The following is a 13,745-nucleotide window of genomic DNA, read 5'->3' on the forward strand; positions in this document are numbered from 1 at the left end:
GTACAAGTCTATACTCATGGTATAGTACATGGGAGGGGTCAGACACAATTTTCTTAACCTGCACGATGGTGGCCTGCTCAAAGATGACCTGGGGGGTGATGGGAGGTGTATAGACTAATACCCATGATCTTCCCTGCCATTTGTACTTTACCATTAGGTTTCCAAACCAACTGGTGATGCCATACCTTAGAATTGACTCTATACTAGCTCTATAGAAAATCAGCATTATGTTTCTGCTTACACCAAAAAGTCTGATCCTATGGAGAAAATCTAGGCACTTGTGTGTATTTTTGCACACATACTTGTCACATGGGAGTGCCAGCTTATATCACAATCCATGTGCGCTCCTAGATATTTATAGGAGGTGACCTGTTTGATGTCATGACCATGTATGGTGATCGTGGTGTGGTCACCTATAGACCTGGGATCCACTACAATCTCCTGTTTTCTTAACTAACTTGTAAGTGATGTTCATCACACCAGGTTACAAACCTGTCCACTCCAGTTGTATGGCTACTTATGTTACTTACCTTCACTTGTGAGTAGACTAAGGGCCGATTCATACTCCTATTTTAGAGCCGAATAAAAGTTGGTTCGGCTCTGTAGAGCCTACAATGTGACGTCAATGTGACGGCCCTAAGGATTACGGTGTCGTCAGAGAACTTACACACTGATTGGGTTGGGAGCTGACACAGTCATTTGTGTTTAGGGTATAGGGTAAGTAAAGGGTAAAAATCACACCCGAGTTAAGTGAGGGGCGCTAATATATTAAAGTCTAACCCATGTTGATTAGGTGATGTAATGGTGATGTAAAACAAACGGTGCCAACACAAACATTACATTTTCTTTATTGTTAATGGCATTTAATTTAGTTTGTTAGGGACAAGATGACATTTTCCCTTCATTGCCAATGGCGTTTTTAAAACAAACATTCAAAAATTCAGATCATCTCTTTATACAATGCTAAAGTTGATCACGTGCCAAAAGCGGTGGACAGAAACTGGTCGACAGAAACTGGTGGACACGACATGCCCCAACACGGGCAGAAACAAGGCCACAAGGCCTTTTAACCACGCTATTTACACACACTACAACTCGCTTACAATTCGCAAACCTGGCAACACTGCTCCGTGTTCTCATAGGCCCTCCAGGCCCGCCCCCACACTACTTTTCAGTCTCACAATCGGCCATCTTGCTTTTTACTTAGATGGGCGAGTGGACATTTAATGCAAATACATTAATTATAGCTCCAGCAAGCAAACACAAACACCTCAACTCCATCTCATTGTGAATAAGAATTTCGAGGGGAGAAATAATTTTTGGAACGCCACTTTCACCCAGTATGAAGCTAAATGTGGAAGCCGTGTGTGTCACACCAAAACTGGTGACCTAGAGAATCCTGTACCGATTCTCGGGCATCTGGCCTGAGGCACTGCCTGCGAGTTGGCTCTGCGTGCCCAGTACACATGTATACTATTTTCGCCAGACAGCCAACTGCCCAGTACACATGTATACATACGCCTACAGTACACACACACACACACACACACGCACACACGCACACACACACACACACGCGCACACACACAGTCCCGTCTCCCCAAGAAATACCACACACGATTAGAATTTATAGATGCGCGATTACATAACAGCTGTGCGTCATTATAGCCACACACGTCTCTACCTTGCGGTCACAGTCGTGATACTTTTCAGTTGTGTGATACTTTTATATTGATTTAACTGTAACAGAAAGTTCCCATCTCCCAGTCACGGAGCTGCAACAAAAAGCTACACTGGTCGTTTCTGGCCAGTGTTGCCAAAGAAGCGATTAGTAAGTAATGTAATTTAATTTATCAGCGATTTTGGGATTATTTTTGTAGATATAAAAGAAATAAAATATTGGGGGTCCTTTTCTCTTGCCATGACAATGTTTGAGAACCACTGCTCTAAAAAAATATTAGACAAAGTTTGAGCCACAAACACATTGCTCTCTCTCTCTCTCTCTTCTCCTTTTGTATAAATTAAATAGGCCTATTCATGATTCTGCTTATAGAGAAGTAGCCTATGTTAGTTTGTTTTATGGACTTCAGAGCTACATACCCACCAAATAAAACTATCATCCCATTGCTGAAAATAGTTACAAAATGTAATTGAGGGGCCTTTCATATAGGCTACATATAAGACAAACGCACATGGAATGGGAAATAGAGGGGGAACAATGCAAATCGTAGGCTTTTATTTTTGTTGGTATTTGACTTTGCTACTGATGATTGTAAGCAACAACAAGTATTGTATTGTGTGTTTGAGCTGACAGGCCCTTTTTGATGTCAATCAATCAAGTCATCTCAGATCATCTAAAGCCGCAGATGCAAAAATCGTTTTTTATATTAAAATTATATATATTTTTAGTGCCATGTCATGTGGTCTACCTGCAAAGCCTTTGTAGATCGTGATCTACCATTTGGGCACCACTTAACGTCAGATCAGGGGTTTTTCTCGGCCAGCGCCAAAAATGCTCCCCGAAAGCATAATCGCAGCAAATACCGGGCAGTGTGTACGAGCCTTAACATGTTGACTACACTACACTACACATAATAACTAATAACCCATCCGTTACTATATGTGGAGTCAACTCCCGCAATTTCCTTCTTCCCATAGTGCGTGGCGAAGTAACTCTGGGATTTCGTGGCCGCGAAGCGGCCACGAAATTCTAGTACTGTACGTTTCCCTCGCATGAGTTTTCACCAAAAAGGTCTGGTGTAGACTAGGGGGGGGGGGGGGGGGGAGACAAAGTACAGAGCCAAAGTGAAGTTTACTTAGCAATAGCATTGACGGTTTAAGTGGTTTAATGTCTGAAAATACACATTGAGACTTGAGAACCACAGCATTAATATTCATGTCCAAATCAATATGGTCAGGATGCCATAGACACTTGTGGTTCCAATGGTTTTGCACTGGGAACCAAGTTACGTTGCTGAACATAAAGTCAGAGACACAATATCCTCTTCTAAAGCTGTTCTTTGCACACGTCCAAACCTCTGGATTCCAACACACTTGTTGAAGTAGAAATGCTCCCATTGTGCAAGGCAGGAAATCCCAGTTCTGCATGTGGTTTGCAGCATAGGCTGTAACTACTGTATATGAGCTTGCCATTATATGTTCAATTATAAACATATATATGACTGCATTTAACATACATTACAACTAAGCTCCATAGGTTTTGGCCCATACACTGAGTGGAAGACGGGAGCACACGTTATTTGTGTCTTAAGATTTAATCAGCATAATGTTCCATACTCATAGCTTTCTTTAGGGTTTAACGACCCATTTTGGGCGGGAACCCCTTTTGGTGTTTTCAGCATTGTTATGCTTTAGATATTAAAAAATAGCAGATCTACAAGCTCATAGCGCGCCACCGAGTGACGCACTACGAGCGTGTAGGTAGGTCTATATTTCAGATGGAACATTTTTAACTAAAATATTGTCTTCTGGCGTGTCCCTGGAACTACATATTTTGAGATGGGGGTCCGTGGCCCAATAGAGATAATTCTGCTGGTCCTTGACATTAAAAAGGTTGAGCACCACTGACATAGAAACATGGGTTTTTCAGAAAGAAATTAGGATTTTGAAGCCTTTTTTTTTTATCGACCTCAGTCAAATTTCATACCGTTGGGCCAGGTTGAACATTTTTTACATTGTGTTTATAGTACACTCTAATGCCATTATTATCAATCCCTTGCTTTCACAGGACAGCAAAAAAAATCACACAGATCAACTGCTTTGGTCTACTACTCGTATATACAAGCTTGTCAATGCACAATAAACTTTTAAACCACACTGAACTCTGAGGCGCATAACCAAAAATAATAATAGTAGTAGTCTAATAATAGTAATAATAATAAATACTAATTTATCACAATTCAAACAAACAAGAGATGCACATCTCACAGCATTCACTCTTGTCAGTGGGTTGGAAGTGGAATCTGTAAATATATGAAATATGGTTCATCAGCTTGAATATATATATTGTGTGTGTGTGTGTGTGTGTGTGTGTGTGTGTGTGTGTGTGTGTGTGTGTGTGTGTGTGTGTATATACAGTATATATATTTTTTATGTTATTTATGAATTTAAGAAGATCTGACGCTACATATACTATTATATACAATTTACACTCACCTACCATTACCGTTTGTCAGCTTTCCAAAATAAATTTGCCTGTAAAACAATTCAAGTTTGAAATTCATCAGCCTCGTCTGAAATGTAGGACATTTTCTGCCTATACGGTAGGCCTACATAATTGAATGACAAGAATTTAGCCAAGGTTATTATTATATATTTCTTTATGTTTATAGTATACTACTATACTCATAGTTCATTCTCCCTTTAGAGGGGAAATACTATAACATACACTTACAGATTGTCCTTTAAGCGGTTTGCTGTAAAATCCAGACTCTACCGGTTGGCTTCCTCGCCGGCAATCATTCCCCATAACATCTAGGAGGAAATCATCCACGTACACATTATGTAACATTTAAACCAAAATACATCAATCATTCCCCATAACATCTAGGAGGAAATCATCCACGTACACATTATGTAACATTTAAACCAAAATACATCAATCATTCCCCATAACATCTAGGAGGAAATCATCCATGTACACATTATGTAACATTTAAACCAAAATATATCTTTTAGTGGGAAACATGTATGACAAAATGGGATCATTTATCTTAAAGGGATAGTTCAGATTTCTTTTTAACTTAAGCTGTATGAAATACTTGCCATTAATATAGTGGTTGCAACTGTATTAATTGATTGCCTGAGTCCTGAGTGGTGGGAGTTCTGCTCTGGTTTTGGTGAAATATTAAGTAGTCCCGTCATTTTGTGGGGGCCACAGGGGGCCACGCAGTAAAAGTAAATGAATCCACAAAACTAACGTCATTTGTATTGTTGACCTATTTCTAAAATATTAGTGCAACTTTCGTTCATTTTTTACCCCTCTATCACACAGAACTATGTTTTTTGTGTCCATATCACTATGCCCAAAAAATTGTTCCAAGGGATATTTTAGAAATAGGTCAACAATACAAATGATGTTAGTTTTGTGGATGAACTGGATTTACTGCGTGGCCCCAGTGCCCCCCACACAAAATGACCAGAACTACTTAATATCGACCACAACCAGAGCAGACCTACCACCACGGGACTCGGGCAATCAATTAATACAGTTGCAACCACTATATTAATGGTGAGTATTTCATACTGCTTAAATTAAAAAGAATCTGAATCTTTCACTTAAAAATACATCGCATGGATGCACCTGGGACGTATCCTCAGTATAAACGGGGTTTCGGGTCTACCAACATACCCCTCACTCAGGCGAGGGGTATGATGTTCAGACTATAGTATAAGGAAAATGACAGAAAGTCAAAACATTTTGAGAAATGTTCAAAGGTGTTCAAAAATGGTGAAAATAGCTGATCAATAAGCTCACAACACATCACAATGTGCCATCGAATTTCTCTTTACGGTCTCCAGCTGAGAAAATTTGGGAACCACTGAATTCTAAATAACAGGCACACATACATAGATACACTGCATCAAACACAGGTGAAGACTGATGCCATATTTCTATTTCAAAGACTCACTTGGCGTGTGATGAATAATATCGATTTTATCTGAGGAGAAGAACAGAGTTGCCAGTTGAAGTGCATATCAAAGTGTACAGGTACACCATTTTTAAAATGGACCCAGAATCTACTGTGCACTCTCGGTTTCAAAGCTCTATGTAAGTCTAATGCTTTTAGTGGGAAAATAAATCACACTTGTGTGAAGTGAGGGGCGCTCTTATCATCAAAAGATGTGACTGTATTGGGGATCTGCTCTATTGAGACATTTCGATCCTGTGATCCTGTGTAGATCCGCTCTCCTTCGGCTCTCTTCCGGTGGTGCTCCTATGTTTTCATTCCTAATAACAACTCTACATGTATGTTGTAATGGGAGTTGCGGACAGATTTAGCTGCAGAGCCCTCAATCTGTTTTGAGAGATTAGTCTAGGTTAGACACGACCTTTGACAAGATCCTGTTTCTGGTTTCTCCCCCAAACAAGCAGGCAATTGCTAAAATTACAGAACTTATTTACACAGGACACCATGGGGTTCAAATCTGAGGTAGAACAGGAAAGTTAGATGAATTATGTGCAGCTCGAAATGTCTCTCTCTGTACATACGTTCAATGCAAAAGCTAAACTAACAAATTGAAGTGGGGTGAGGGACTTGAATGTAGAACTGAAGCCTGTATTTTCTTTTAAAGCACTCGTTTAACATGTGCACCCACTGCCTATCATGCCTATCATGACTGAGAGGGTAAACTCCCAGTCATGATAGGCTGAGAGTTTCAAACGCACTGATGAAACATTAAGCTTCTGTTTATCAGTATAATTGGTCTTTCACCATGTGGCCTTTTGTTTTGTTTGAGAAAACAGTTGACAGATAGGTACAAAATTTAATGCAAACTCCACCCTAGCTTTATGTTGGTGCCCGCTCGGCGCTCAGGAGTGCACACTGGACCTGTCCCTGGCCAGCAACAACTGCACTTATTGTTCAGCACTTTCTTTCTTTCTTTCTAGAAAGTCATTTCTGACTTCTTCTGAATGTTTTCCACAATGTTTTGAACATGAAGGCTAAAACATATTTACCATAGACCCCATCGTCCTCCCTGTTGTTGGTGACGCTGGCTCTCAGCTGTCGTAACTTCTCCTGCAATAGTAAAACAATTCAATTTCATACACATGATAAATGCTAGCTTATTTATTATCTTTGATACACAAAGTTCTTGGGATTTAACCATCCTTGTGCAGTTGTGCTTACATAGCTTAAAGCTGTACTTTGTTGTAATTTGAGCATACGCCATTAAAAGGTTTCTGAATACACAACATTTGTCCAAAGACATGTACACTTAAATATGGCTTAATGCCTGGTTTTGTTGAGCACACCTTCGATGGATACCATCCCGGAAGGTTCATGTATCTCGCTCCCTTCCTTCAGTTATGAAAATAACCAAAGGTTCTGCTTACGTATACCTGATTCTTTCCGTAATGCATAGTGTAATGATAGGTAAATAAACAGAGCATGCATAGAGCAGTCTGCAGTATCAACACACATTGAAACATGGCAGAATTCAAACACGTCTTCGGTTTAGTGTATTTTATGTGCAGACTGGATCAAACCTCATCTCCATCATCACAGCTGGTTGGCACTGTACCTGAACAGCTTATTATCCTACTGAAATGGAGCGTCAACTCCATGGGGGGGGGGGGGGGTTGTGTGGCACTTCCACATCAGGCAGAGAGAGAGAGAGAGAGAGAGAGGGAGGGAAGAACCCCCTAACGCTCCCCTTGTGAGCTTCTTCTATCATTGATGTCATGATGATTTCAATGTAGAAGACATGGAGGTCAATAACATGCTTCTCATTCTGATTCTGGACCTCACTCTGGGCACTGAGGCCAATGGGACCCCCCCCCCCCTTCTATTCTGTGTTAATTTATTCTGGGCGGGAATCCCTTTCAGTGTTTTAGACATTATTTTAAACTTTATCTATTGAAAAATCGTGAAAATGTGGAGCAAATCTTTGAATATATATTCTTTCAGAGTGAACGTTTTTTAATTAATCTTTGTTTCTGGGAGGTCCCTGGAAGAACATATTTTCAAATGGGGTTTAGAGGTCAATTTCATATAATGTTTGGGGTCCTTGACATGAAATATTGAGCACCACTGATACTGATACTGAGGATTTAGAAGATTTTTTTTAATTTCGACGTCAGGCCTAAATGGGTTAATTAATCATCATCATGGATGGATGTGGCTCACGCACACACACACACACACACACACACGCACACACGCACACACGCACACACACACACACACACACACACACGCACACACACGCGCACACACACACGTAGACGGTGGGTGTAACCTGCTGAGTTGCGTCCGTGTCCTTCTGGCCACACTGCCAGTCACTGAAGTGCTTCAGCGCCTGGTCCATGGTGAGAGAGCCCCTCTTCACCCTCTCCTGTAGCTCGATGAGCTCCTCCAGGCCTGGGCTCTGCTGGTTGGGCAGTGGCACCACCATGCTGTCATACGTGGTGGAGATACTGTGCCCTCGCTTACGTGGTGGTGCTGTGCAACAACAAGTCGCCATACAATTCAAATGGAAACAGTACTTTTATAAATATGCTGTACATGAGGGTATGTATGAGCATGCGTAAAGTAAGTGGCAAAGTGAGTTAAACGCAAAAGGACTTTTCTGTGTGGATGTATATGGGCTGTCAAGGCCAGAAAGTAGTTTTTTGCCACTCGGTAGACGTTCCTGCATAACGTCCGGGTATGATGATAATGATGTCATCACACGCAGACCGTCTATTCTATAAGTCCTTTGCGTATCTCGAAAATGGGTCGAACCAGCCAACCTATATGGACTTTACGGTCTGTGCGTATCTCAGCATTAAAAGGCCGGGCTAGGACAAGGCCAGGTCTGCAGTAGTGTTGTTTTTGGCAGCAAATTTTGATTTTAGTTTTAGTCATAGTCATAGTTTTCATTTAGTCACATTTTAGTCACCTGAAATGTTTTAGTGTTAGTCTAGTTTTAGTCGACTAAATGTCCTAAATATACAGTTGATTTAGTCGAACAAAATGTATTTTGGCGGGCCTTGATGCTGTCGTAACGACTGTTTGTTTTTTTCACTTGCTGAAAATAGCCGATCTACAAGACCACAACACATCGCAGCCCGACGCGTTGTGAGCTTGTAGATCTGCTATTTTTCAACAGCTAAAGCATAACATGATGCTTAAAACACCAAAAGGGGTTCCCGCCCAGAATGGGTACACTATATAGTTTTACTTTTGAACTATCAATCGCAAGTTACAAAAAGTGGGTTATCTCACCCTGGACTGAAACTATTTTTTAATCCCTCCTCTCGTGGAATCAAACGAATAAGAACAGATTTATTTAGCTATATGCTCAAACACTGAAAGTGCAATTTCTATCATTTTGTTTTGCACTGTATTTGTATTTCTGTTATTCATGTTGCTATACGGAAAGCTTTCAGGTATCAAACCGTGATATGATAATGCCATTCTGTCATGTTAACATAGTGGCAGGCAGCCAATCTCACCTTGTTTAGTCGGGAGAGAATACAGTGTTTCTGCCTCCCCGTGTGACAGCTTCTTCTGAAACACTGTAAACACACAGAGCTGGCGTGAAATGTGGTATTAAATCATTATAACACTTAATAATAATAATAATAATTTATTATTATTATTAACAAAAATAATAGTTGTTAGATTTATTAGTAGTAGTATTATTACAGGGACCCTATGTTCTGCTTTGAAGTCTACCTATGGTATTCATAATGATTTGGCCCTTTTTGTATTTTTATACTTGTACCACAAGAGGGTGCCGGTTCACTACTACTACTAAAACGGCAACCTTCTGGGAGGATTGGGGACAATGTGGATAGAATGGTGTTCTGTCTGTGAAAAATGCTGTTAAACTGTCTTTTGGAAATACAAGTGCGTTTTCCAAATACTGTGGAAATATGAGATCTGCAAAACAGCAAATGTTTCACTTTTTCCAGAGTGTTTTATACGCTTTTGTCTCTGAGAGAGAATCCGATAATCTATACATGTACTGCTGGATTGAATCAGAGAGACGGATACACTCAGTGATGCTATTGATTGGGCATAGTGAAGTACCCGCTTGCACTATTTTGCTGATCATAGCATTTCTACCTCGTCAATTGGTGGTGGAATTGCAGTGGTTATGTGACCAATACCCCCCCCCCCCCACACCCTACTCATAAAACCGCACAACGTCCCACTCTGCCTATATATTATTATTTTCTACTTCCAATTTCACTGTAACAGAAAACCCTTATTGTGGTTTATATGGCTATAGATTCTAAAATGATATGGTGGTTTATATGAATGGTTGGATATGGATATGGTGGTTTATATATATGAATATAGATTCTGTTCCCTCCTGGTCGACCCCTGCTTTGGAATCAGTGGGATTTCCCTCGAAAGCGGCGTCGACTCGTACACACACACACACACACACACACACACACACACACACACACACACACACACACACACACACACACACACACACACACTACGCTCGGCCTTATACGGAGGTGTAGGAATATCCACCCATGTCATTTGCATGTCCACTTATTCTTAATAGGGGGGAGTCCTCGAATTCCAGCGGCGGGGATGTTCAGCAACGCGAGCTTCGCCACTACTGTGCTTCTGGAAGCCGCAGAGATGACAAGAAGAGAACTCTTCATTATTTCCACTTGGACGGGTTCTCTCCAGTTAACTGGCACCTCGCCTAATCCCCGGCCCAGCCCCAAGCCCAATCTCCCCAATCCTCCTGCTCTAGCCCGGCTCGCTGCAGTGTAGTGGGAGTGGAGGATATATAGTAGTGCATAATGTGGTCCTTGTGTGGTTCGAAGCTCCCACTGTCTCAATAGACGGAAACCTCAGAATCCCTCTCCTTTTCTCTCTCGTGTGCTCTGGGGACATTTGGACGATGGAAAACATGTGTAATGACTTATTCTGGCTGACTTGGCCTTAGCCGTGTCCAGATTGGTTGCAGATGGCGGGCCCGGTAGTTGTTTTGGGATGCAGAGAGTGTATGGTATATTGGGGTGATATTTTTTTGCCCTGTAAGTCCCAGAGGGACGTTGAGTTGGCTCAGTGCAGGATAAGCACATCTTTAAAGGACTACGTAATGGGGAGAGGGCGCCCAGTGCCCTACAATAATACTGTTTTTATATTGTGTATGTTGTGTGTGTGTCTATTGTCTATGGATTACCTGTGAGAAACAATTATCATAGCTGTGTGTGTGTGTGTGTGTGTGTGTGTGTGTGTGTGTGTGTGTGTGTGCGTGTGTGTGTGTGTGTGTGTGCGCGCATGTGCGTGCATGCAGCCGTGCACTTGTCTGACTTGTGCTTTTGTGCGTGCGTGTGTGTATGCATCGGAGAAGAAGGGAATAAGAGAAGTCGGAACCGTATCAATGATTTATAAGCCTTAATAATACGAGTCACTTTTGGACGTTTCAGCCTCATGAATTATTCACGCTGCTGAAATTGAACAGTCAGGCACCGGGAGCCCCTCGGCCGTTCAGGATAAAATTGGTCCTTTCTACAGCTTCAGCCCTGTTTGCTTTACAAAGGATTATGTTATCTGATCAGTCCGTATGATGAAAGTCCCACGCTACTGCATGGCCCACCATCCACTCTGTGATGGGCCTCCATGGGCTTCATTTGCAAACCAGTTGTCATCTTAATAAAGACACGTTGGTCCCTTGGTCCCCCAAGTGTCATTTTAATGTTGGTTTTTTTTTGTGGCTTTCCACTTACTTTATATTATTTTTTTATGGAGGGACAGACAGTAGGCTGACAGGAAATGGGGAGAAGACATGCCGAGGGCCGTCGGGATCGGGAGGGAACCCGCGGCACACTGCCAGACTGGATTACCAGCCAAGGTGCCTGGACCACTGAGCCACGGCCCAGGCCACAAGTGTCATTTTAGACTTTAGATTTTTGAAAAATCGTGAAAGTGAATTGACACAAATCCTCTCTTCTGGGGGGTCCCTGGCACAAGACATGTTCAGACGGGGATCCGGGGGCCAAATGCATATCATTTTGGGGGTCTGTCTTTGTTGGCTTCTAGGTCTTAATGGGTCAAACCCTATAAAGACTTTGTTGTATGAGACTTTAGTCTCACAAGGCTTCGTGGCAGCAGTAGCTTAGTTGTATAGAGATAGAGTCGCGTGGTAATCACAAGGTCGCCAGTTCGCCTCCCAGTCTGACCACTGCCTGCCTGCTTGTGGTTCTACATTTTGGTCCAACACATGTCTCACCGTGACAGCCTAACCCCTAAACATCTCACGGGGAAAGGCCCCCGAGATGCAGCCCCCTCAGCTGGATGAAGCTGAAATTGAATTTCCCACAGGATTAATAAATGTGTATGTATATCTTCGTCTTCCTATAGATCAAAGCAATGGACGCTCTGCGAGGGGGGCACCGTTCTCACCTTGAGCTATGAAGGAGTTGCGGGCCGCCGCCGTGACAGTGGTGGCCTCGGGTCGAGGCGTGGGCGCCGGCGGGCGGTTGGCAATAAGCGTCGCACTGTTGGAGGTCAGGATGGTGTCGTACTCCTCCTCGTCGTTTACCCCGAGTGGTGCATAGAGATCCTCCTCCTCTTCCCCTTCCTCTGTGTCGCTCGCTCTCCCCTCCTCGTGCTCCTCCTCTCTCTGGACGTCGGAGGAGGAGGAGGAGGTCGGGAGGGGGTTCCCTGATGTGGAAGTATAATGCACACACAAACCGATTACACTGTGGTATCGCCGGCGGCATCTCTGTCCTATTAGGAGATATGGGTGGCGCTGCGGTGGGTTGTTATTGTCCAAGGCAGCAACATAATAGAGAGAGCGGCGCTTTACACGGCGAGGGGGTCAGAGGCGAGCAAAGCGACGCACGGGGCGTCATGTTTCATTCTCTAGCTGCAGATGGGCGTGATAAAGCCCTGCGTCTCTGCTGCTCTCGGACGCATAATGTCATCAGATCCAGAGATGTCCTCCCCAAGGGGACGGGGGGAGGGGTATGGTGGGCTACATCAGCGGTTCCCAAAGTGGGGTCCTAGCCCTAGGGGTACTTGAGGGAGTTCCAGGGGGTACCTCACTTTCACTTCACTTTCAATGTTTTATTTTGGTCTTCAGTTCAGGTACAGAATGAAACGGTATATACATATACACAAGATACATTTCTATGACCAAAAAAGGTGTAGGCTGAAGCTACATAATTAGCTTATTTTGCCTACCCTCACCAACTACAAATAACATATATGACATATACTAGCTCAATTAGAGATAGTTAGTTTGAATGACAAACAAAGCAAATCTGGCCATTGTAATGAGATATTTTAGAGAATACCGTACGTACGGTATTGTAGAGAATACAGTTTTTGGCAGCACATTTTAGTTTTAGTCATAGTCTCTTCAATAGTTTTTTTACTCACCCGCCGTGCCCATCAGTTCATACACACTCGCGTCTCCGTGGTCCTCCTCGCCCGAGTAAGACATATTCTGTAACAGACGTTGAGAGGACAGTAAGACATATTCTGTAACAGACGGTGAGGACATATGAGTGTTTTACGACTCTAACGGGCCACAGAAAATCTACTTTTAGAGGTAACTTCTCATCTCAAACTACACGTGTAATATATATTGTCTTCCTTCTTGGCTGTGTGTGGGTCTGGGTGATTACATTACTTTGTGTTTTACCCGCAGACATTAACACACCGGTGATAAATCATGATAGTTTGCTATGGGTGGTGGCTTTAGTGGGTTTCTTTTGGCAATGTCAGTCATCTCTCTCCCAGGCTTGGTTTAAGTCACTGTACTGCAGTGTTGTTTTTGGCAGCACATTTAGATTTTTAGTTTTAGTCATAGTCTCTTCAGTAGTTTTCATTTAGTTTCTGTCATATTTTAGTTACCTGGAATGTTTTAGTGTAAAAGTGTAGTGTAGTCAATTTTAGTCGACTAAATATCATAATATTTTAGTCGACTAAATCTACAGTTGATTTAGTTGAACAAAATGTATTTTGGTTGGCCGTGATGACATCGTAATGACAGTTTTTGCACTTGCTGAAAATAGCCGATCTACAAGCTCG

The 13,745-nt window shown here is 42.4% G+C and overlaps 1 protein-coding gene across 2 annotated transcripts in view; it reads right to left on the reverse strand.

The window, feature by feature from the left end:
• Window positions 1–2,728: 2,728 nt before the first annotated feature.
• The window catches only part of LOC308334917 (B-cell scaffold protein with ankyrin repeats-like), a 30,136-nt gene continuing 19,119 nt past the window's right edge, over window positions 2,729–13,745 (reverse strand). Inside the window, exons 8-15 of one of the 2 annotated variants that reach the window (XM_080791813.1) lie at window positions 13,092–13,158; window positions 12,111–12,371; window positions 9,182–9,244; window positions 7,984–8,186; window positions 6,701–6,761; window positions 4,415–4,494; window positions 4,181–4,215; window positions 2,729–3,983 (exon numbers count right to left, since the gene is read on the reverse strand). In XM_080791813.1, coding sequence (XP_080647939.1) covers window positions 4,183–4,215; window positions 4,415–4,494; window positions 6,701–6,761; window positions 7,984–8,186; window positions 9,182–9,244; window positions 12,111–12,371; window positions 13,092–13,158 — 768 coding nt within the window. In that variant the 3' untranslated portion in view covers window positions 2,729–3,983; window positions 4,181–4,182. Of the gene's footprint in view, window positions 3,984–4,176; window positions 4,216–4,414; window positions 4,495–6,700; window positions 6,762–7,983; window positions 8,187–9,181; window positions 9,245–12,110; window positions 12,372–13,091; window positions 13,159–13,745 lie in introns of both variants that reach the window. The other variant, XM_080791814.1, reaches the window with a different exon arrangement.

Source organism: Protomyctophum bolini, assembly GCF_963924005.1.
Source record: "Protomyctophum bolini genome assembly, chromosome: 20".
Taxonomy (NCBI): Eukaryota; Metazoa; Chordata; class Actinopteri; order Myctophiformes; family Myctophidae; genus Protomyctophum; species Protomyctophum bolini.